General features: G+C 40.7%; 1 protein-coding gene across 1 annotated transcript; it reads right to left on the bottom strand.

Moving 5' to 3' along the window:
* Positions 1-20,611: 20,611 nt before the first annotated feature.
* LOC134672193 (O-acyltransferase like protein-like) lies at positions 20,612-26,410 on the bottom strand. The gene is made up of 4 exons (XM_063530094.1): positions 26,375-26,410; positions 25,841-26,027; positions 24,999-25,141; positions 20,612-20,795 (listed from the first exon to the last, which is right to left on the bottom strand). The coding sequence occupies exons 1-4, from the start codon at positions 26,408-26,410 to the stop codon at positions 20,613-20,615; spliced, it is 549 nt and encodes a 182-aa protein (XP_063386164.1). The 3' UTR covers position 20,612.
* Positions 26,411-26,412: the final 2 nt, after the last annotated feature.

The raw sequence follows: 26,412 nt of genomic DNA, 5'->3' as shown, positions 1-26,412 counted from the left end.
ATACCGTAAAATTATAAAACTTTGCTAACATAAATTTGCCCACCGCGTCACAGTTCATTAAAAGCGAAATAAATTATTAGTCTACATTGCATACGGTCTAGAACGCAAAATGCCCGAATTATTTTTTCCGTTTTATCTTAACTTTATAGCGATGTCGACGGAGCCCCGCTTCCGCGGGGCTCCTATTTTTGGCTGTTTTTAGGGTTCCGTACCCGAAGGGTAAAACGGGACCCTATTACTAAGACTTCGCTGTCCGTCCGTCCGTTCGTCCGTCCTTCCGTCCGTCTGTCACCAGGCTGTATCTCACGAACCGTGATAGCTAGACAGTTGAAATTTTCACAGATGATGTACTTATTTCTTTTGCCGCTATAACAACAAATACTAAAAACAGAATAAAATAAAGATATAAATGGGGCTCCCATACAACAAACGTGATTTTTGACCAAAGTTAAGCAACGTCGGGAGTGGTCAGTACTTGGATGGGTGACCGTTTTTTTTTTGCTTTTTTTTGTTTTTTTTTTTGCATTATGGTACGGAACCCTTCGTGCGCGAGTCCGTCTCGCACTTGCCCGGTTTTTGAAGATATCTAACGAACCTAACCTACCTATGTAAAATGTGGTGATATAAAAAGTAGGCATTTTGCGTTCTAGACCCTTTGCGATACACTTTCTTCATAAAACGTTCGTACGTACGTAAATTAGACTATATTTACAAGGGCAATGCTCTTAGGTAAACCTTAAAAGATTACAACTGGCTTGGTAAAAAAATCAAGAAAACATGTCTAAATTTTTTTTCTTTATAGTGCCCTGCATACCGTAGTAGCTTAGCTTAAAAAGTTGTACAAAAACTAGAGTTTGGTGAACTTAAATGCCAAAATCAGGTTTTACAAAGTGACCTAGGGGAACGTAACCATGGCAACGGGTGACAAGAAAAAAATTATTTACTCTTTTGTTTAAATATGTGAACACCTCGGCCGCTCCGATATATCTGAGGGGCTACCGCGAAAACCAAAATTCGCAAATTGCGGGGATTTTTCTCTTTTACTCCAATGAAGGCGTAATTAGAGTGACAGAGAAAAATGCCCGCAATTTGCGAACTTCTATTTTCGCGGTTATAGCCCTGATAGCACCTAACTATATCTACAAGGCGACTTGTGACCTCAAGTACCTTGAACATTATACTATTAAAATAAAAATATACAACTATGCTGCTTATTATGATGCTATACTATGTTGTAAAAGACTGAGACAAAAACAAGTTTTAAAGTTGTTTTTAGACGAGAAAAGTCGCGAGTTTTTCATTGGACGCTAGCATGATCGTTTTTAATAACTGTGCGTTTTTCATAGATTTTTTCTGATTTTTTTTTCTAGAGTCATAGTTATTTTAATGTAAGTTAACTAATATACATTCTATTCCACTTATCTAAGTCCCTTGGCAATGAAACATAAATTTAACTGATATACTACTAAATTGAAGATTTAAATACTTAAACTATTATTAAAATTTTGGCTATTTTTCGTTTTTTCAGGAATATAAGGATTAAAAAAAAAACGTTTAAAGATCAATTTCAAGTGCCTGTTTTTTAGAGTTCCGTAGTCAACTGTCTGTCCGTCTGTCTGTCCATGGCTTTGCTCTGTGATCATTGATGTTAGAAACCTGCGATTTGGTATAGGTACTTAGTTGTATAAATATATTTGAATGTATTTATAATTTTACTTCCCTTGCACGAAAAGTGGTAATGTTCAAAAAACCAATTTTTCATAAAAAATAACATTTTTGGAAATAATCGCCCCGAAAGAATGAATTTGGCCACAGGTGATCAAAAAGCGGTCCTCGGTTTCTGGGACGGTTTTTAGTCAATTTTTCTCGTATAATATGAATTATGTTGACGGCTATAAAATTATACGACTCATTTTTGTCGGGTCATGCTAGCCAAACAAGCGAGCTAGGCAACAAAGTTGGCTTTTTTGCTCATTTCCATACGATGTGAGTTTTCGATTGGTACTTAGTTATATTGCATAATTACTAAAATATATCCGAATTATACATAAATGAAAGAAATGCAAAATAACCTTTTTGAAAAAGTGATTATTGTTTAACCAATTTGTGAACATGAAATTTTCAATAGTGTTTTTCGTGTGTGTCATGTTCATGCAACAGACATCAGGAATTATCTACTATTTGAATGGTAATTTTGTGTTGGTAAGTAAACGTACTGGTGCTCGACGCGGTTTCAGTACATGTCTTGAAACTTAAGTCATTGTCAATAGAGGTGACAGCACGGTGTCATCTATTGGGCATTAGCATGTCGAGCACTAGTATGTTTACCCTAATTGACCGAGCGAGAGCAAACCGTTTTAACTTGGGCAAAATTTCTTTCGTACGAGTTACGTATGTTGTCCCCTACAGTCTAAAGGTCTATTTATTTAGTATCACAGCCTCTAATATGTCGTAACTAATAACGGCTGTTTTGAGTTGAAGGTATCTATATTGAAACAAATAAATGGATTGAGTTTTGAAGGTATCTATATTGAAACAAATAAATGGATGGATGGTATTTTAGGGCTTTGTCTGCTCTAGCAGCGGCGTCTGAATATAAGCTACTGTTAGCTGACAGCAATTGGACTATGCCGTAAAAGACCTGTCAGCCCTCAGAGTAGGCAATTGGCTCAGCATATACCTATGCATTAAAAAAGGCACCTTTAATTCCTCATGAATCCCATCAACAGATCATGAGACCACCCTGAAGATAATTCTGGTTTAACAAAAAAATTACTACCCGAAACGGATAACGTCAGGACTTGACTCTAATTTAATTCAGCGATGGTCATTCTACAACCTAAATTCCTCTATTATTGTTGCAGAAACAGAATACGATCGTTTGCCGCCATTATTCAAGTTGGACGAGTTCTACCCGTGCCTGCGCGCGCCCGGTGACCGCTACTGCTACGTCACCGCCAGGCTGACTGCCAACGCCAGCAGCGAACTGCTTCAAGTCATACAAGTAAGTCGACCGTCTGCCGCCATTGTTCAAGTTGGACGAGTTCTACCCGTGCCTGCGCGGGCCAGGTGACCGCTACTGCTACGTCACCGCCAGGCTGACTGCCAACGCCAGCAGCGAATTGCTTCATATCATACAAGTATACTTCTTGACCGACCACTTGTTGATAGTTGGCTCGTCTACTGTATAAAAATGGCAAGAGTCATTCTTGCTAGAGGTATTATAGTTATGAACTCCTTCGCTCCATCACGAGTCGTGATTAAAGACTTCTCAACGAATCAGGAGAATGAAATAAAAAACCTTTTAACTCCTTTCTTTCTTCTTCCTTTTTACCTGCGCCAACTCCTGACGTCCGTTAGCTCGTTGGGTGGACGACATTCGGAAGATCGCGACCTAGAAGAGATTAGATTGGCCCAGGACCGAGATAAGTAGAGTTAACGAAAAGAGGCTTATGCTCAGCACTGGATGTCAAGAGACTAAAATGATGATTTCGATGGCTCCTTTTAGCTCATAGTCGTTAAACGCACACATAGTCGTTAAACGCACACATAGTTGTTAAGAGAGCTTGCAATTATCATGAACAAACAGCTACACTCAACTACACATCGGTGGACCTACAAAAGGCATAAGGTCCACCGATGTACAGTTTACAGTGCAGTTTACAGGGCGATGGAACCTTCACTTCTAACTATTCTAAACCTCATGTTGTTTCAGGAATATTCAGCTAGCAACATCACACATTACGACCACAATTTAATACATTGGGGCATCTGCGTGACGAAGAAATGTCGGCAGTACCTCGGCAACCACACAGTCCGCGAGGCCCTCGAGGCCTGCCTCAACTTCTCGCTCCAGCAGACCCACCAGCTCCAAGCGCGGCTGGTGGAAGACCAGGTCTACTGCACCGAGTTCGGTGCAACCATCCCCATAGACACCGGGGACATTATTGTGGCTACAGTTTTTGTAGCCATTCTGATTCTTAATATTCTTGGAACGTTGTACGATTTATGTTTTATCCCGCAGAAGTCTTTAGGTAAGATATTTTTTTTTTATATTTTCCTTTTTTAGTGCCATGTTTACGATCCATACAACCGGTCGACGGTTCAACGACTTGATTACGAAAAGCTGATTAATTTATGTAGATTTATTTTAATTTTCCTTCTTCACCATCAATGGCCTTGGTGTCTATTTCAGACGATAAGAGTATATTATGTAAAACCGGAGAGCCACCTGTTCCCTGTTTATCAAAAGCTTGTAACTTGTAATACAAGTAGAAGTCCCTTTCTAACAAAAGCTGTCAGTAAGGGACTTCCACTTGTATTAAAGTTACAAGTTTTTGATAAACATTGCACTGGTGGCTGAATAGACCGATGCGAAATACGGTCTACCAGGTCCGGTTTTAACAGGGGTCACCAAATGGCGGACAGCAGTCCGCATCCGGATCGCCGACCTATTTTATTTTTTGCTTATTTAATAAACTCAAGGACAGACGGACGCATTTTATTTTTAAGAATCGGGTCCCAGAGGAAATTTATTGGTTGACTAAATGAAACTCGACATAATTTGCATCTTGAATATCTATAATACAGTCATTATCTACGAAGATGTATTGCGTCTCCAAAAAAAAAATGCATTAACATTTTCTTTTGATGTGAAATTAATAATAAAGTTAATTCATAATGAAAACTTCGAATGAAGTGTTTCAATACAGCTTGATAATATGAAAATTATTAATATTTGAGTCGTGTCATAACGATGCTATCCAAATTTATTTTTGCAGTCGGACGGGTTCTTCTGTGTTTCTCTGCGAAACTAAACTGGGAGCGTCTGCGGGCGCCGCCGGGGGAAGGACCGGAGCCCCGGCGACGGCGGCTTAACATGTTTAACGGTGTCAAGTGAGTGGAACAACTTCTTCTTCTTCCTAGCCTTATCCCATTTACTTGGGGTCGGCTCTCCTTAATATGGCATCGCCAGGAGGGTCTGTCCTGGGTCGTCTCTGGTGGTACGTATTCTTTGTGTTTTTAGATTTTTTTACAAGACATCCGGCCATTTGTCTTGGGCCTCCCGCGACCACTAGGCTTCTCACTCATCTCTAGCACCTTTCTCGTCATGTGGTCTGGTGTGCGTCTCATGACGTGGCCATACCATCGGAGTCGATTTTCGGTGAGTTTATCTTCGATTGGCCTTACTCTGAAACTGCCTCTAGCCAACAGGAGTGGTCATTTCTCCATACAAACGTACTCGACTGTCTCCTCCGAGGGTTTTGATGCTTTTTTCAACACAGATTAATATTGTCAATATCTGTGTCGGACCGTTGTGCTTTTTTTGATTTTTAAGGCGCTATTATAGCCCTTCAAAAATGGCCAAAATGGCCTAATTGACTATGCTGCAATGAGAAGCGTAGTATTCAAAACTAATATCAATTAGCCAAAAAAGCAAAACGGTCCGACACAGATAATTTTATAATCATTTAGATTTCCAAGTTTGGTTAGAATTGGTTAAGTTTTGGAGGAGGAAACAGTCGAGTACGAAACCTCGATTTTTGAGATTTTTACGCAGGATTTTCGCCTTGTCCTTATCGCACTAGTTTTAGAAGCCGCTTCCGTTAGCGAGACGGGTATATTTATCTAAAATATTGAAAACTCAGCTCCTGTTTCATCTTAACATGATCCAACAGCGTTACTCCACCAGCCCATCTCAGCATCCTCATCAAATCAGTGGAACAACTTATCATTTGATGTTTACCAGTTGCTTTTCGGTGAAGGAAAACATCGTGAGGAAATCGGGCTAATCCCAATAAAGTTTCTAGTTTACCCTCTGGGTTGGAAGGCCAGATGGCTGTCGCTTTCGTAAAAACGAATGCCTACGTCAATTCTTTGGATTAGCTGTTGTCAAGTGGACCCTAGGCTCCCATGAGCCGTTGCCAAATGCCGAAATAAGGCGAGGAAGAAGAAAAAGAACTTGATCTTAAAAGTTATGAAGAAAGGCGTGCGCAGAACGTAGGTAAACCTGATCACAAGGATTTACCAAGACGACTCAAAAAATATGGTTTTAAGGAGACGGAGATTGCTAAGAAAGAAAGAAGCCAGTCAGCATTAAAAATATTTCATCACATAATATACTTAACTAAATGCACCCAAAAATGGAAAAACCGGACCCTAAGTGTGACTGGCCCTATGCCTAAAATACAGTATTAAAACTAATATCTCAATATAAAACTTACATTTTCAGCAGTTAAAGGAAACTTTCCAGGTAGTTCCTAAGTACTCCAGTACTTTTCTCATGATTTTATTGAATATTCGAGGCAATGGAAGCTTAAATTACTTGGTTTCACGGTCTAGTCTTTATCACATGTATCCACTATTAAATTAATTACTAAACAACTTCATAGAAAGACAAGATAACAGCAAGAATCTATTAGAGAAAATAAACAACATATTTTTTGTTGACATAAGGATGACATTGACATCATTGACAGTTGTGTGCGAGGAGCCATCTAGGTAACATTTTAAACTGTAAAATTCAAAAAGCGTGAGGTAGATAAAAGATTACAATAATTAAATAATTAATTTCTTTTATATGTTTAAAAGAAAATAAACATTATTATGGAGGAAAATACGAAATACTTCAGTATGAACGTAATATTTGGAATCATAATGGGAAAAATCTTAACTCAAACATACTTTGGTTGTGCATGCGCGTACGTAAATACGATTTAAAACTACCCTCATCAGCATTTTATTATGGATCTTAACATGTAGGACATAAGGTTTAAGTAAGAAAATCATATATGGCACCGATTAAGGTCATCATGGTTAATCAAGAGTAAACCTTAAAGTATGAGACATAGGAACTACGTGCAAAAACATGTCGAGAGTCGGCGTTAAACGGTTTTAAGCTTTAAGTAAAGTATGTAAGACTTATATTTCGGTAAGGTAAGTGGGCATATTAAGGGACGGTGGTTTGTCTTCACTGAAGACAGGGTGAATGACCGAGAACAATGGGTTGTCTTCGCTGACGACAGTTTTGTCCTTGCCAAGGTCATTTTTGTCGTCACTGACGACACTTTTGTCTTCGGTGAAGACAGGGTGAATGACCTTGGACAATGGGTTGTCTTCATTGACGACATTTTTGTCTTCACTGAAGACACTTTTGTCGTCACTGACGACAAGAATAATAGTATAAAAGGATTGAAGAGGGGCGATGCGAATTAGTCTTTGACTAGCGTCCGGACCGACAACTGACTTTGGTTTTTGCATAGTACGCGGAAATTATTGGTGAGTAGTGGGGAAGCTCTGTCCATTTTGTTCTGAGTGCTTAGCTTTATCGAGATTAAGACGCAAGTCCCAAATCTCATAGAGTAGAACTTGGAATTGTGTCTTTGTTTTGGCATGGCGGAAATATGTGTTTCTGTTATGTTTGAACTTAGATATCATTGGATAGAGTGTGTCCACTTTGCTAATAGTTTTCTATAGGAGTTTTCAATAGAAATGTAGTTGTTTGGAAAATGTTTACTTGATTCTATATCTGAAGGCTCCTAATTTTTATTTTTCATTTGATTCAAAACCAAATCAGTGCCTAGACATACAGTTTAGTCTAGCCTTTCATCTGCTATCCTAACGGTGACAAACAGCGGATGGAAGGAGGTCTATTTTGTTCCAAGATGAGGGTTGTCTTGGGGTCTGCTTTTTATCAACATAGCAGACTTAAAACGTCTCCCTCCCTAGCTTTTCGATGTCCAGCTGTAGATGAATAGCAAGGGCGTCACGTGTGCGCCATCCGGGGTAACCTGGGCTTGCTTGAAATCTACAGTATTCGAAGGCTTTGTATTTTAAATATATTTATTTATTCCAATTATATACACAATAGGGACCTGCCCTATCCATGTTGCATCCCTGCCTTTGTGCAAAACGCCATGGAGGGGGGCAATAACTCGAGTTGATAGGTTGCAATCTCGGAGTCACTCGCCGAATGCTTAGCTTATATCTAATAGGGACACACTTGCGTATATTCCAAAGTACCAGGGTCAATGGTAAGTACGAACTGTGCTTTGGTTATACTACAGTAGGGACCGAGGATAGGATTAATAGGGTAGAATCGCACACTATTACTAGGGAATTAGGGTTTCTTTAGAGATTTAGGGTCTAAGATTGAAACGGCTGATATTTCTCCATTTATAACTTTCGAATATGTTTTCTTCATGAACTTATAATTTAACTGAGTAAAAGGGTATTCTCTATTTTTCTATTAAAATTCTGGTCGTCTGGAGTAGAGATGAAGTACTGAGTAATATAATCGGATTTTTAAGGTATTTATAAAACAAATTCTAAAATATCAAATTGAGTTGTTAGGAAATGCAGTCTATTCTGAGATGGAATATCAAAGAATAGCTGTTTTAGGGAACCTTTGGTAGGCAAGAGTAAACCAGAGGATACTTTGAGTGGAATAATACTCATTTTGATATTCATAATTCGTTTTCAGTTTTCATAATAAATTTAGTACTTTGTTTATACTACTAAGAGACCAGAAATACAGCTTATATTTAGTTTGGGGAATGGAAATGGGATTAATATCCCTTAGCTTTTGAATGTAAAAAAGATTAATTTTGATGACTGATGAATATTTGGCACTTCTCTTCATAGTCATCTAGATATGCATAAGTTCCGAAGTGTTGGTAAAAGCCCGTCTGGCTAACAAGTTAGGGTAGGTGTTCCGTCTAACCTTGTTGACTGGACTAAGAGCCTTCTTTCCTGCATCGGGCATATGAGTAGCATTTTCGCAAGAAGCTGGTAGTTAATTTATAATCTTGAAAAGTTAGGGTGTAAATGGGCTTATCCCAGGAATGCTACTTATATGTTATCCCGAAGGCTTAATAGGCGTGGCAGGTTTTTACCAACTAAATTTTTAAACTCATTTTATCAAGAATATATAACTTTCCTAATATTTTATATACTGCATGCCATACCATTCTAATATTTTTAGCAATACCATTTATATTTTACCTTAGAACACGTTGAATATGCTGCGACAATAACTTAATAAAATATTCCTGAAAATGTTCTTTAATAACATAATAAATAATACTCTCAGTAATAAAATCTTTATTTCATGAACTAGGTAATAATAAAATAAAACAGAGTCCAAAATAAGCATTACTCATTAAAGGATCTAGGTTTCCGCGGTCCACTTCGAGGGGTTCTAACTGTTAACTAGACGATTACGAGGCCAAATATTACGAGTAATTTATTAAGGGGATATTTATTTATATATTTATATAAGGGGGAGGGTACATAAGGCTCCGCTGCAGTTGAAATTTCTTCAGAGTATCTTTCTCTTGCCATTAAATTAATAATATGAATAAAATATAAATTGAGTAATAAAGTTTGTAAAATATTTTTATATTTTCAGATCATTGACGACGTTCCTTGTGGTTTTCGGCCACTCTCCTATCACGGCGCTCATTTCTTCAAACAACCCACATTTCACAGAGTTGGTAAGAAAATACGTTACTGTCTGCATATAAGCAACAATTTTGTTCTAATCTCACCATTATACATAAAGGATGACTCACGTTAGACCGGGCCGTGTCCGGGTCGGAGCTTCCGGCGCTTACTTTTCTATGGCATGACAGGTGATCACGTGATGCTTTCCATAGAAAACGATGCCCCGGAAGCTCCGGCCCGGACACGGCCCGGTCTAACGTGAGCCATCATTTATAGAAAAACCGGAAAAACCTAGATCTAGTAATGAAATTTGACTTTCAAGCCTCGATAAAATTTTATTTTTACATGTGAAAACTGAATGGTGTAGGTATATAATAAGTGGTTCGGACGTTTGTATTTTAGTTTGTATTTTATTTTGGGTAGTTTCATTTCATAACTTTGACGATAAAGAGGAAAACCCACCTCACCCCGTAGTGCCTCGTATTTGGGGTGAGCGGGTTTTTCATACAAAGGTGATTTTGGAAGATTGTTGGATCGATTTTTTTTTATTATGCGTATTACTATAGCCCCATTTTAAATTGGAATACATTATTTTAGTAGCAGTAGCCTTAAAATCCCTTCTCACCCCCCTCTCAAACCTTCTCTCCCCATTCATAACCCAACTCTCCCCGCGAAACCTACTCACCCCGTTTTACGGTACTATAGGTAGGACCTTGGGTCTTAGGAGGTTATTCTGTGGTATTGCTTCACAGAACTACTATAACCCGCTGTTCCACGTATTCGCCAACGGGAACCTGATCGTGCAGACCTTCTTCTTGACGTCGGGGTTCCTGCTCGCCTTCAATCTGCTGCTGGGGGAGGAGAAGACTAAACTCTCGTGGAGACATTTCCCAAAGATAACCATGTTAAGGTGGATGAGGTATGATACCTAATGTAAGGAGTAAAAACACGCCCCAATTTCACATCGGTGACAGGTGCGACGAATTGTAAAATCACTATTGCTGACGTCACAGGCATCCATGGGCTACGATTACCACTTACCATCGGGCGGGCCGTATTCCTGTTTGCCACCTTCATTGTATTATTTTAAAAAACTTTATTATATCGGAAAAAAACAGATATTTCTCCTGCGAAGTTTGTGACAATTGTCAAAGATTTAGAAGAATTGTAGGTAAAATTCTTCAGTTATATGTCGGAACTAGCTGTTGCCCGCGACTTCGTCCGCGTGGAATCTTATCTTAAACATTTTACATCTTTAGTACCTATAATTTTCATATCCAAGCAATGTTGAAATTAAGTACTTTTCTTTTTTAGCAAGATGTATGAAGTTTTAAGTCAAGTGGATTTTGATGTTGGTTGCTGAAATTACTTTTCTTGTATTCTCATAATAGGTACCTATGCCCTTATACGAAGATTCAAGTTCCGCATTCCGCACTCACAAAATATCTGATCTCCATACAAACTTTCAACCCCTTTCTTACCACCTTGGGGGATGATTTTACCGTGGCCTGCTGGAATGGCGCGGCTGGGCAGTGTTCGCGCACGTATCCTATTGCGCCTACTTAGTGCACGTGTCTGTGATACGCTACAGCGCGGCCAACCACACCTCTCTGCTGCACGCCAGCTTCTTTCCAATAATTAATGCAGGTGTTGCCTCTTGTTTCAGCGGTGTACCGCGGCCTGCTGGAATGGCGCGGCTGGGCGGTATTCGCGCACGTATCCTACTGCGCCTACTTAGTGCACGTGTCTGTGATACGCTACAGCGCGGCCAACCACACCTCTCTGCTGCACGCCAGCTTCTTTCAAATATTTTATGCAGACGTTGCCTCTTGTTCCAGCGGTGTACCGCGGCCTGCTGGAATGGCGCGGCTGGGCAGTGTTCACGCACCTATCCTACTGCGCCTACTTAGTGCACGTGTCTGTGATACGCTACAGCGCGGCCAACCACACCTCTCTGCTGCACGCCAGCTTCTTTCCAATAATTAATGCAGGTGTTGCCTCTTGTTCCAGCGGTGTACCGCGGCCTGATGGAATGGCGCGGCTGGGCAGTGTTCGCGCACCTATCCTACTGCGCCTACTTAGTGCACGTGTCTGTGATACGGTACAGCGCTGCCAACCACACCTCTCTGCTGCACGCCAGCTTCTTTCAAATATTTTATGCAGACGTTGCCTCTTGTTCCAGCGGTGTACCGCGGCCTGCTGGAATGGCGCGGCTGGGCAGTGTTCGCGCACCTATCCTACTGCGCCCACTTAGTGCACGTGTCTGTGATACGCTACAGCGCGGCCAACCACACCTCTCTGCTGCACGCCAGCTTCTTTCCAATAATTAATGCAGGTGTTGCCTCTTGTTCCAGCGGTGTACCGCGGCCTGTTGGAATTGCGCGGCTGGGCAGTGTTCGCGCACCTATCCTACTGCGCCCACTTAGTGCACGTGTCTGTGATACGCTACAGCGCGGCCAACCACACCTCTCTGCTGCACGCCAGCTTCTTTCCAATAATTAATGCAGGTGTTGCCTCTTGTTCCAGCGGTGTACCGCGGCCTGTTGGAATGGCGCGGCTGGGCAGTGTTCGCGCACCTATCCTACTGCGCCTACTTAGTGCACGTGTCTGTGATACGCTACAACGCGGCCAACCACACCTCACTGCTGCATGCCAGCTTCTTCCAAATCGTAAGTCAATTTTATTTTATATTTTACCTCATACCCACAACGCGGGTTTCGCCGCAGCTGCTAGGTAACATTAAAAATAAAGATAGTTTATATATGTCCGGCCGTGTGCGGCCGATCATAAGATCAGGCAGATCGTAATGTTCCTGTGTATTGTTTTGAGGATAGTCACATTAAACCAATATATAGGTAAGATAGGTTCGTTAGGTTGCTGCACATGCCCGAAGGGCAAACTGCCCAGAAATAGCGGGGCTCCGTCGACTCAGGGAACTAGTCAAAGATTTTCACGTTTCACGATATGCCTAGGAATTTCACGATATGCCTGATCTTACGATCGGCCGCCGACATATATAAGCCATTCAATGGTTATTTGTTTTACAAGGGGGCAAAGTTGTTTAACCGCTCGTGCTAATATTGATACCCGAGCAAGCGAAACATTTCAAAATTGAACGACGAGCGTAGGGATTGGTTCGAAAAATGGAATCTTGAGCGTTGCGAGGGTTTCAAAGCACGAGGGTTAAACAAAATTTGCCTCTAAGTGAAATAAAAACTTTTTCACCACACCAACCCGAAACAAATATTAAATGTAAAATATCAAACAAAATCAAACTAAATGAAATCCAAATGCATGTTATTAAATATGTATCATCCAAAATCATCATTTAAAAAAATAAGTTCAAAAACTAAAACCCGACTACTGCAAATCGCGCTCTAAAAAGTATGAAACAAGATAGAATTCTTATCTGAAATTATTAAACAGGAAATGTTATAATTGTTATCATTTTTTTAATAAAAAAATACAACGTAATATAATTTACTACAATTTTTATATATTTACAGAGATATTCAAAGGATCTCTGTGGTCGTATGCCACGGTTATAAACTTTAAAGTAAAGTGGCATACGACCACGGAGAACCTTTGAATATTTCTGTAAATATATAAAAATTGTAGTAAATTATATTACGTTGTATTTTTTTATTAAAAAAATGATAATATTTATAATATTTCCTGTTTAATAATTTCAGATAAGAATTCTATCTTGTTTCATACTTTTTAGAGCGCGATTTGCAGTAGTCGGGTTTTAGTTTTTGAACTTATTTTTTATTTAATTAATTTTGGGGTCAAGACTTCGTTACTAACTATTTGAAGTTACTTTACTTTTGCGAGAGCGTCTTCAGTACAGAAATGCACGCAGAGCGCCGCATATATCGGGCTGCGCCATCCTTTGGCATGGAGGCGCTTTCGGCGCCCGGCTTTAGAATGCGTACAGCGTGCCTCATACGTCGGGCTACGCCCGACTCTTTTAGTATGAGGGCGCCGAAGACGCCCGGCTTTGGAACGTGTACAGCGTGTCTCGTACGTCGGGCTACGCCCGACTCTTTTAGTATGAGGGCGCCGAAGGCGCCCGGCTTTGGAACGCGTACAGCGTGTCTCGTACGTCGGGCTACGCCCGACTCTTTAAGTATGAGGACGCCTTCGGCGCCCGGCTTTGCAACGCGTACAGCGTACCTCGTACGTCGGGCTACGCCCGACTCTTATAGTTTGAGGGCGCCTTCGGCGCCCGGCTTTGAAACGCCTACAGCGTACCTCGTACGTCGGGCTACGCCCGACTCTTTTAGTATGAGGGCGCCTTCGGCGCCCGGCTTTGGAACGCGTACAGCGAGCTTCATACGTCGGGCTACGCCCTACTCTTTTAGTGTGAGGGCGCCTTCGGCACCCGGCTTTGGAACGCGTACAGCGTACCTCGTACGTCGGGCTACGCCCGACTCTTTTAGTATAAGGGCGCCTTCGGTGCCCGGCTTTGGAACGCGTACAGCGTACCTCGTACGTCGGGATACGCCCGACTCTTTTAGTATAAGGGCGCTTTCGGCGCCCGGCTTTGGAACGCGTTCAGCGTACCTCGTACGTCGGGCTACGCCCGACTCTTTTAGTATGAGGGCGTCTTCGGCGCCCGGCTTTGGAACGCGTACAGCGTACCTCGTACGACGGGCTACGCCCGACTCTTTTAGTATGAGGGCGCCTTCGGCGCCCGGCTTTGGAACGCGTACAGCGAGCTTCATACGTCGGGCTACGCCCTACTCTTTTAGTGTGAGGGCGCCTTCGGCACCCGGCTTTGGAACGCGTACAGCGTACCTCGTACGTCGGGCTACGCCCGACTCTTTTAGTATAAGGGCGCCTTCAGCGCCCGGCTTTGGAACGCGTACTGCGAGCTTCGTACGTCGGGCTACGCCCGACTCTTTTAGTATGAGGGCGCCTTAGGCGCCCGGCTTTGGAACGCGTACAGCGAGCTTCGTACGTCGGACTACGCCCTACACTTTTAGTGTGAGGGCGCCTTCGGCGCCCGGCTTTGGAACGCGTACAGCGTACCTCGTACGTCGGGCTACGCCCGACTCTGTTGCCTACATTTTGGCTGATCTGGACTTTTGTGCCTATTTACGTTATAAAATATTGCAGATCATTAAAAAACACCATGTATAGATAGTGGCCAAACAAATTTCTTTTGCAAAAATCTTCTTGTATCGCCTTAATTGGGATATACGCGGATAGAATCCAGAGCGCTTGTAGATTCGTAGTTCGAATTACCTACCCGATAAATTAATAATAATCTTTTAATAATCTCGTGAAAGCCGAGAAGGACAAGTCCAGTAAGTACCTAGACTTGGCTCACGAGATAACCGCCATGTGGGATGTTGATTCGACGATCATTGTCCCGATAGTCGTTTCAGTGAACGGTTTAATAGCGAAGAGTCTCGACCAACATCTCGAGAGACTCTCGCTAGGTGGTTGGATCAAGGGACAGATGCAGAAGGCGGTGATCTTGGACACGGCGCGGATAGTACGTCGGTTCCTCTCTCTGCAGCCCTGACCACCGGTAGCTTGGGCCTTGCCCCGCTGCTGGCGGCACCCTAGGTTAGGTTTTTTATAATGTGTTTATATGTATTTTTTATTGTTTTGTAAGTGTTTTTATATTTTACTTTTATATTCATATTATAAAAACCCTAGCCTAAGAAAAATGATGAATAATCTTTATTCACTTAAAACCTAAAATAGTACAGAGTGTCGATATTATGCTAGATACAGAAATTAATGTTTTATCGGGTTCATGTAAGCAAAGCCGGATGCAAAAGCTAACAATATGTATATATTTGAAATGTGCTAATTGAGCTCTTTCAAATGATATACAACACGTCATCATTATTTTATTTTATTTTTTTGGTTCGTGACTTTATGACCTCTAGAGGGCGCCGTGTTCATTTTTTTGTGACGTCATATAGCCTATAACCAGCGGACGATTAAGACGATTCGAATGACATATCGTTTGTCAAATTATAATGCGTACTTTAGAAGTTCTGAGGGAACAAATGAACATACATACATACATACCCACATACATACCGGTCAAAATCATAACCCTCCTTTTGCGTTGCCGTAGTCGGGTAAAAAGTCAATTCTACCAGCAAACACAAGAAAACAACTCAAAATTTGCATTTGATTACTTTGACTCACATGTGAATAAAATGCAACTTTGCTACAGTTTTTGAAGTGTAAAGTAAGCCTTTCCGAGCTGGCGTGGTGAAAAGAAAATAATATGACATATGAAAATAATATGAACATATACTGCGTCAATATTGTGATTTTGGGGTCATGATCTTGAAAGTCAAAAATGTATGAAATGGTTAAACTGGACTAAGTTTTCCATGAGACTGAGATGAAAATCGTGTAAAATATAGATGGGTACCTCTGGGCCCATACGTCTTGTCTACTTTGGGTCCTCACAAGGTGTCCATTAGAATTTTTTTCGCAATTTGGTAATTCGTCCCATGGGGAAAGTTTAATATGTTTTCAGGATCATGAAAAATAACCCAGTATCTAAACAAAAAGAGTCCGTCTAAACTAACTCTGCACTAAACATTAACATGATACCTACCTATATAGTGTGAAAGTGCCACAATCAACGTATTTTTTATGTGGTGGCTTTCGCACTTTGCGCAGAAGTTTGACTCCTACCACAGAATAAATAATAGTACTAGGTACAGAAGACTAACTCTCTAAGAAAACGCGTTTGTCACGATCAGCACAGATATGGCCGCTAGGTGGCGACAGCGCCACGCGCGGCTTATGGCAAACCCCAAAATTGGGGTCGAACAGATGGACTTTTAGCTATCTGTAGCAAAGCGACGAAATCGCGGAGTGAGCCACGCCTGCTCCTACTCTCATAAGTCATAACCTAATATTGTCTACTCTAAAGCTATTCGTATGGTTCCAGGCCCTAACATACTTCGGGCAGCTGGTCGCGACCTACATCCTGGCGTTCCCCTGCTGGATGATGATCGAGGCGCCCTTCAGTCAGCTGGTGAAGGTCTGCTTCTATCCAGCTCCCAATGAACAGAAGAACGAAGATACGGAACTGACAAGGACATCGAATTTTCTTATCAGCAGCAATTAGAAGATAGTTTTACTAAGGTTAATATGGTGAAGAGAGTGAAGACCGTTTCATCATCATCATCATCATATCAGCCCTTTATCGCCCATTGCTGAGCATAGGCCTCTCTTCTAGTACGCCACTTGTCCCGGTGACCGTTTCCGAATATAAAAGAAGATCATTTTACACTGAATAACTATGTGAGGCTTCATCACATACCGATAGTTTGGAAGAAGGAACTAATGAAAAAAAAACACTTCCACTTGCACCACCCCACTAACCCGGAGTTAAGCGGATCGTTAACCTAGTGTCAAATTGTATGGGTAGGTAATCATGGCAACTCCAGGTTTAACCGGTTAACCCCGGGTTAGTAGAACGGTGCAAAGTGGGCCTTCCATAGTTTGTAAAACAATATAAACAAGATTTTATTGTGCATAACATTTAATCAAAATTTGATATTTATGCTCACAAATATAACATGACATACAGGTAAACATGTATATTCATTAAGGCCCACTTGCACCAACCCACTAGCACTAAACGGTTAAACCGTTAACCCATTGTCAAATTGTACTGGTGAGCATGGTAACTCTAGGTTTAACCGGTTAACCCCGGGTTCAGTGCCGTATTTACCACTAGGCTGAGTAGGCTGAAGCCTAGGGCGGCAGATTTTACGGGGCGGCAAATTTGGGTCAAAAAAATATTGTACGTGCCGTTCAGATAGGGTCGACCAGAATGTATTTGTAAAATTTAAATAACAAGCATTAATGGTCGATTTTGCCGCACTCTGTCATGTCAAGACCCTATATGGGTTCCGTTTTTTCCTTTTGAAGTACGGAACCCTAAAAATGTAGGTACCTACTATTTTCTCGAAAAAATTTCGCGCTCGCTACGCTCGCGTTTTCATTTAAGTACCTACATATTATTTGTGACCCATCTGACCACATTGTAAGTTTGGGATGGTCGTCGATTCTTGTGTCCTGGTAGTATAATGCTGGGCTCCGTTTTTTTCCTTTTGAAGTACGGAACCCTAAAAATGTACCTATACTGGGTCAAGCAAATCTTGTCAGTAGCAAACGGCGGCAAATTTGAAAAATCGCGGGTTAGCAACACTGTGTTTGAATAATTCGAAAATCGCGTGTCATCTGTGTTTTATCTATGGAATGTGGATCGCGAATGACAGCCATCATCTTTGTTTACATTCTGAATCGATTCTATTTCAAGAGATATTTCTGCTGTGTCACCATTAAATACCAATATATTAAATAAAATTGTGCTTAATCAAAGCTAAGGTGCCTACAATGCCTACAGTTCCAACTGATAAATCTAATAAAATATTAAAATCCAATAGGACATCTATCTGCTGAAGCAATGATTTTATTCATTACATTCTTGGTTAACGGCATATTCCACTTCTAATTTTATTTTGAGATCTTCAAATTCACCACACACCGCTTTTAAATTGTCCGTCCATACCATTTAATAACAGTTTCAAACATTTTCAATAGAGAATCCACGAGTGACAATTTGAATTGACGTACGTAACAGGGCGCGCTCAGCGGAAAAAAAGTTTTGGTTCGATGTACATTGTACATTGCTGCTTTTCTTAGCGCAATACTACTCTTTGAGTGTTGCCCTACTTTAGTTTGCTTTACATTGCTACTGACAAGATTTGCTTGACGCACTATACCTACTATATTCTCGAAAAAATTTCGCGCTCGCTACGCTCGCGTTTTCATTTAACTAGGTATCTACATTTTTTGTGACCTATCTGACCACCATCTGACTACATTGTGAGTTTGGCTCTGAAAAGTCATGAAAAGCTTGTCGATAAGAATCGACGATTATCCCAAACTTTGGGATTCGATTCTTGTGTGTTCATGGTATTGAATCTCACTAAATTTTTCCGATCCCATGCCAAAACTCAGGATGGATAGAGAGCTCTCGATATCAGATACAAGCTTTTCATGACTTTCCAGCACCACAGAATGAGGGATATTAGCACGGCTTGTGTAATACGTATCCCTACTGTCATCTGCAATCTGCATAGCAATGAATGATTATCATTGATATGCAGCATTAATAGCACAGAACCTAGTGAAACACCAGCGGTTATGTTCACACTATCGGAGCAGCTTCCGTCTACTATACGGCTCATATGCGTCTACCGGACAAAAAACTAGCGATCCATTTGTATAGAATAGTCCCTCGAGCAGACTCGATGCCAGACCCGACCGAACTCCTTAGCTATATCCAGCCTGACTGCCAATGCATAGGCATTGGTAATTCCTCACCTTGTTTTTCAATGGCAAAAAACCCAGCCGTACCCACCATAACACCAGATCAGGCAAATATAACGAGGTCGCATCGTCATAGAGTGACAAAAACGGCCCATATAAATCTGTATCTATCGTAAATTGTAACATTAGTGACGTCACCTTATATGCATTTTAATATGACTATGGTGTGTTGTACTATAAAATTAAACGCCTCTGATAGGAAAGTAATTTAAAAAACCTATAAGCGAGGCGGATAGGGGCGGTAAAATCGGCATAGCCTACGGGCGGCAAATGTCTAAATCCGGCACTGCCCGGGTTAGTGGAATGGTGCAAGTGGACCTTAATGTAACAATAAGAAAATGTATTTACGTCAATTAAACTAATAGGAAAGGAATAACAGATCCAAAATAAAATAAAATAACCTTTAGTCATTTGTCACTAATCCAAGTTCTACTATAATACAGTATATTATAGTATAACTAACTATAACATAACTTATCACTAACTATGCATCTATACAGGGTGGAAAGATATCCTTAAATCCTTAAGCTGGCTCATTTTAGTTAAAGGAGACAATCCTTTATTTTTAAAAAGAAACAAAACTGCATTCAAAGAATTTTTCTTTTTTTCTTCTTTTGGCTTGTCTAAAAAAATTTTGAGTACTAAATATTAGATTTTATGGATATTTTGTTCGACAGACGAGTGTAAGACCTAATGTTTCTTGGAGAAATGTTATCATTAACATTAACTGTATCGACTAGTACAATACAATTACGAGTTTTTATTTTTTGGATTTTTTTGTCGGTTCGAGTCCCGGGCGAGGCAAGTGAGTTTAAGAAAATCTTTGAATGCAGTTTTATTTCTTTTTAAAAATAAAGGAATGTCTCCTTCAAGTAAAATGAGCCAGTTTAAGGATTTAAGGTAGTTTCTCTCCAGGGCCCGACTTATCTTTCCACACTGTATATCCTTAGAGCATTTTTAGTAACTTTACCGGAAACTCCTTCTCTGTAAATTTCTGTAGAAAACAGTCTGCCGATATTTGCAGGGGGGAGCACGTGAAATGTATGGCTACTCGTACTATAGGTACATATGTACATACATATAATCACGCCTATTTCCCGGAGGGGTAGTCAGAGACCACGGATTTCCACTTGCTACGATCCTGACATACCTCTTTCGCTTCCTTCACTTTCATAACATTCCTCATATATACACGCTCGCCGGTTTAGGGTGATCTTGACCTGGCCTTTCTTCAGGGTTTCCCCGATCTGATCAGGGAAAGTCCACCGAGGTCCCTTCCAACTCCCACTTCTACTTCAACAAGAAGCATTAAATAAAAGCTTGTAAAAACTAAAACATTCAGAACCTCCAGTACATTTCATTCGATAGCGTGACGGACGTACGCGTTTGCGTTAAGTCTCATTTTGCATGGGATTTTGAATAGCGCGCTAAGCTCATACAAAATGAGAGGGAAAAAAATACATAGAGTGCTCACTCCATATTACAGTTTTAGTACCAAAAAGACTATTATTTCATAGTCGACATCTAGCATCGAATAGCGGAACTATTATCAACTTCTGCTTTTAATATTAGTTGTAAATTGTTTGTTTAATACAATTTTCGTGAGTCACGACACTAGAGAATTCTGGTATCAAGTACCGGTATCGATAATTCCGCTACTCGATGCTAGATGTCGACTGCGAAAATAAGTAGTTTTGGTATCAAAACTCATGTATGGAGTGAGCACTCTATTCTTACTATATTTCTCTATGACTAGGGCCACTAGGGGTACATTTCTTTTATAATTTAATACAAATGGTGTCCTTTTTTTCGTCGCACTGTATTGTCAATTCAGGCTTATGTTTCTTCTTCTTAGGGTAGAAGCAGACCTTCACAAGCTCGCAGAAGGGAGCTTCGACCATCATCCATAGCGGAACAGCGATTAAGTATGACAGGCACATTACGCCCAGAAACATCATCACCTGAAAAAAAAATGTTTTTACTTAATTATATTAGAGAATAAAATAAATTAATTAAAAAATTAAAAACACGACTACTGAATTTTCAAGCGAACTGAAAAGCTAAAAATAATGTTAATTAATGTGTTAGTTACATAAGGGGTCATGCACATTTATAACCGTGACTGTAAGTAAGTACGTGTGCATTTAATTTCAATTACAGTCGGGGGACCTTCATTTACCTATTACATTCTTTCATTCAAAAGGTCCCCCGACTGCAATCGAAACTAAATGCACACGTACTTACTTACAGTCACGGTTATAAATGTGCATGACCCCTTATGTAACTAACACATTAATTAACATAATTTTTAGCTTTTCAGTTCGCTTGAAAATTCAGTAGTCGTGTTGTTAATTTTTTAATTAATTTATTTTATTTTACTCATTTTAGTGACAACACGAACTAAAACTATTATTTATAAAAATTACCGGCCATTTAGTTTGTCCACAAAGTTCTCTTTATGTGGATATTAGCTCCTGGGACTGGGACCTTTTAATTAAAATCACCGAATACCGGCGTCTTTTTTGTGGATAATATGTGAATGTGTTCACGATATGGGACATTTGACATTTTCCCATATAGCTTCTTAAAAAGAAGTGGAAGTTTTTAACATGTCCATGAGGGTTTGAAGGTCCACAGTAAAGACTCATAGCTTTAACTCCCACTAAAAAAAGTTATTGACTCAATTACCTTCGATGTGACTTTAGCAGGACGCACATGGCCCTAGGCTAATAAATAGCACGTTGCTATCAACAAATCGAACTACAATCATATGCGTCAGATTGCATTTCATTATTCAGTCTACGCGACGCTAACATCTTTATGTGGCAGTAATTACTACCTACTTACAAATGATGAACTGGCGAATATAGATAGGTAGCCCCGACAGACTAGATGCTGAGGGCCGAGCTTTGCGTAGGGCCGAACGCCCAAAACGTTCAAGAGAAGCACGCTTCTACGCGAGGTTGAAAGCCATGCTGCGGGACGTTAGCGGTGAAACACAGAACCATTGTACATGTGTCCAAATACGTAGACTGAAGACCGAGCTCTGCGTAAGGCCCACGGGTGCAATTTCTTCAAATGTCTAACCGAGTTCCACGAGTAGGTACTAAACTCCCGCAGGTCGGTCTTCGGCGTCGCGTGGAATCGCGCCTTCCCAATTAAGATACTAGTGGAAATTGAGGATAGCGCATGTACCTACCGGACACTCCGGACCTTCGGCTTTACGCGGAGTTCGGTTTACGGGCTTCGCATTAGACACTTGTAACATTGCATTGTTCTGTGTTTAAATACTAATACCTACTAAAGGTACGCCTCTCTTGGACGCTTCGGGCATTCAGCTCTACGCGAGGTTCGCGGCCTTCGGCCTTCGTAATTAGATACTCGTATTATTGTCTGTATTATGGTATGCTGTTGTGATGCGGAGGGATGAAAGTCATGTGACGAGAAAGGTATTACGAATGAATGTGGAGGGAAGTACGAGGAAAGGAAAACCGAGGAAAAGGTGGATGGACTGTGTGAGAGATGATATGAAACGAATGCAAGTGAATGATGAAATGACGGGCGACAGAGAGGTGTGGAAGAGAAAGACATGCTGCGCCGACCCCAAGTGAATGATGATGATATTGATGATGGTATGTTGTTGTTTGAATACTAAAGACGCGCCTTTCTCGGATTCGGGCCATTGTCTTTTTATTGCTATAAAACAATACACTCTTTTTATTTGGACAGTCGTGTAAAAACGGGAGATTGCAGCTATACTAGGGGAAATTGCAGTAAGTGAGTTCCACCTGTCAGACGATCCTGGCCTTCGACCCTACCCCAGCTCGGACTTTGGCCTGCGCATCTAGACACTTGTTCTATTGGTCTGTGTTTGAACACAACACTTTTGCAGCTCGACCTTTGGCCTTCACAATTAAGATATTACTTAGGGGAAAGTTGCGAAAAGCGCGCGCTCTGGCCCTTGGACCCTACGCGGAGCTCACATTTAATTTTCGGCTTTTGAATTTAGACAAATGTCTACTACTACTAGTTAGGTTAGGAATGAATAAAGGAAGGTTTGAAGCATTCGAGAAGGAAGGAAGAGACATAATATGTATAAACATTGTCACATAGATACTTCTTACAATAGGGAATATTACGCGAAACTCGGCGTAGGGGGCGCCATTACTACAATCCATCACAATCTCGGGCTCTACCGCGAAATAAGAAAATCGAAATTTCGCTATCACTCTTGCAGAGTCTTGCATATTCGGCAGAACATTGCAGGGGGCATTGAACCTGCTACGACACGACGAATTTATCAAAAATATCATTGAAGGGAAAGTTGAGGCAACAAGACGGAGGGGGAGACCAAGGAGAACGTACATAGATCAAGTAAAGGAAAAGCTCAACGTCGTGTCGTATCAGGCTGTCAAGGAGAAGGCAGAGGACCGACATACATGGAAATCGCTCCACCGACAAAAGTCTAACTCTTAAATGAATGATGATGATTGCAGGGGGCCGATTTTTGAACTTCGACCGCTCGATTTCGTGTATTTCGTACAATAATATATCCAATACTAGGCATTTAAAATCTACCAATAGAATTGAAAACGAGTGGTCAATACCACTCGATTCCCAATTTCTATCGCTCGTATTTCAAAAATTATTATTTCGCCGTTTTCGACCGATTGTCGAGTGACGAAATCGAGTGATCGAAATTCAAAAATCGGCCCCCAGTATCCCTATTATGAAAATTAGTTTAGTAGGAAGTTAAGAAGAAATGATCGAAGTTGGTAGGTACCTACCTATGCACGTGTTAAAACAAAACCAATTTTTTTCGCAGGCGGGTTAAGTAGGTTTAGTAGGCAAGTATAATTTTATTCACAAGAAACATAAGAATCCAACAAGCCAGAAATTATTCGAAGCCCATCGCTTAAATAGAAGTTCACACGTTTAGATTTCAATAGCGCGATTTAGAACATGTTTGTGTTTAGTTCCTGTATTTACCTTAGGTATACCATATGATTTATATATACTTTTATGATCAGCGGTAAAAACCCTTTCATTTGATAGCTCATTAAGTAAGATAGAAGGATTTATTTTTCTTAGCACATTTTGTGAATCCTTATTTTACCAAAATAAGACTTGAACGCGTATGTTGCATATATATATTTTAAATCGTCTTTCAAAGCTCTTCATTTTGAGGCCCCACTCGATAGGTTTGCAAGATTTTTTTTTCTAAACATCACGCAATATCATGTATTATGTCCGCCATATTGATTTTATTATGACATCACATAGCCTATGTTAGTCGGGACGACGTAAGGATTCTAATGATATATCATTTATCTAAATCGGTCGAGGTATTCAGAAGTTATGGTGGAATAAAGAAACTCACATACAAACATGAACCCTGAAAACAATACACTCTTTTTGTTTGGGCAGTCGTGTAAAAAGTAAGCGCGAATCGCCTAGCGTGGTACGGCCGGTACGGGCATGTGATACGGAGGGATGGAAAGTCATGACGAGAAAGGTACGAATGAATGTGGAGGGAAGTAACGGGAGAGGAAAACTGAGGAAAAGGTGGATGGACCGTGTGAGAGATGATATGAAACGAACGCAAGTGAATGAAGATGACTGGCGAGAGAGAAGTATGGAAGAGAAAGACACGCTGCGCCGGCTCCAAGTGAATGGGACAAGGGCAAGAGAATGATAATGATACTATTATTATTATATATTTACTATAAGAAGTGCACGATAACTAAATGACATCATTTAGACATTATTCTGATGTCAGTGTACGTTCTAACTCTATTCTTCAAGCGGTAAAGTGGTTATCTGTATGGTATCTTTTGTTTTTATTGCATTTTATTTTGCACACGTAATTACCGGTTTGGTTCTCAAAAGATAATGCCATTCATCGGCAAGTAATCTCTTAAATGGATTCCGACATTTTAAAACCGTACAACTATACCCTCTAGCGGTCCACCATACAAGGAAAATTGGCAATCGAATTTGAATCAACGGTATTAGAAAATAGAGTTGAATTTGTTTTGTTTTAAAATCGAACGAAACGAAATAAAAGAAACTCTATTCCATTTCATTAAGATTTCAATTTCATTGGAGGTAATTTGTACTACTATTAGGACATTGAACCCCAAGAGGATATAGTTGTAACTCACCATCTGATTGAAGGAGCTGAACGCCAACACAGCATAGGCGCCACTCACGGTTCTGATGATGCTCAAATGCACCAGGAAGGCGGCATACGACAGGCGTCCCAGGGGGCCCCAGATACGCCACTCTAGCACGCCGCGGTACAGATCTGAAGTATTACAAATAACTTAGAATAAATTTAAAAGTGGAAAAATTACTGTCCTGGGTGATACTTGAACTCACGCGGTAAGCTTAATAGCATCGTTCGCAGACGTTTCTGCTTGTTAAAAATTACAAATAACTTTTTAGCAAAAATTTTTGGTACAAGCTTTTGTCTCTGGCAGTACTATTCTTTCCACAGACAAGGAATACTCATTGAAACAATTCTAATAACCTCAAACATTAGTTTGCGTTGTTTTATAGGAGAGTTCCCATGGCCACCTTCTTGTCTCCAACATCAGATCAGCTCCATGACAGTCGGGTTCATATTAACGGCTAGGGTACCTTCAGCTTGCCTCATCCCCTGTTTCTAAAGCTGTACGTCGAACTTACTTTGCGTGAGTGTATCCCGATCGGCGGTTAAGTCTTACCAAAGACGGGTTAGTAACCTAGCTGATAGGGACGGTAGGTATAGTCAGACCGTAAAAAATCTGCAGAGATTTTGATAGCCCACGCAGTGCAAGTGTCATTTTAAACGTCAAACTTCTATGAAATTATGACGTATACATAACACTTACACTGCGTGGGCTATCAAATCCGCTGCAGACTTTGTTTGGTGCGACTATAACGAGATAAATGCAAAGGACGCTTAGTAAGCTAACGCATTGGGAGAGATGCAAAGGATGCCGTTAATTGATTACCAACTTACTTTCAAACTTAAAGACCGCGCCACTGATAAGCACAGTAGCACCGAGTCCATAAAGTAGTCTTAAAGCGCACGCGTATACCGCCCGGGCCGCCAGCGGAATCTCTATACCGTCGATGTATAGGACACTGCCACTTGAGATTAGGCACAGGCCGAATGGGAACAGCCCGTAGTACAATGGAGTATATTTCTGAAAATAAATAAATATTAGGGGACATCTTACAAATATTCGTGTTCATACACAAATAAATGCCCTTACCGGGATTCGAATCCAGGACCATCGGCTTCACTACCCACTAGGCCAGACCGGTCGTAAAATTATACATTAATCCGTCATTAATGGAAAACAATGTAGCTGTATGATAGCCACACAGACCAATGTCAACTTATAACAATTACGAGTATATCCAGTAGTAACGATTGAGAGTTGAGACACACGGCCATTCGAACTTTGAGTTACGTCAAAAATTTGCTCATAGATCGGATATCAATTCAGTGTCAGTGTCAAAAGTGACGTTCTCTGTCTGTCTCCCGTACCTTATACTTGGTGACGTCGAACGTGTGCTGCTGCATCC

This window comes from Cydia fagiglandana, chromosome 16 (genome assembly GCF_963556715.1).
Source record: "Cydia fagiglandana chromosome 16, ilCydFagi1.1, whole genome shotgun sequence".
NCBI lineage: Eukaryota > Metazoa > Arthropoda > Insecta > Lepidoptera > Tortricidae > Cydia > Cydia fagiglandana.
The sequence above is the reverse complement of the archived record's forward strand: the minus strand, read 5'-3'. Positions and strand labels throughout refer to the sequence as shown.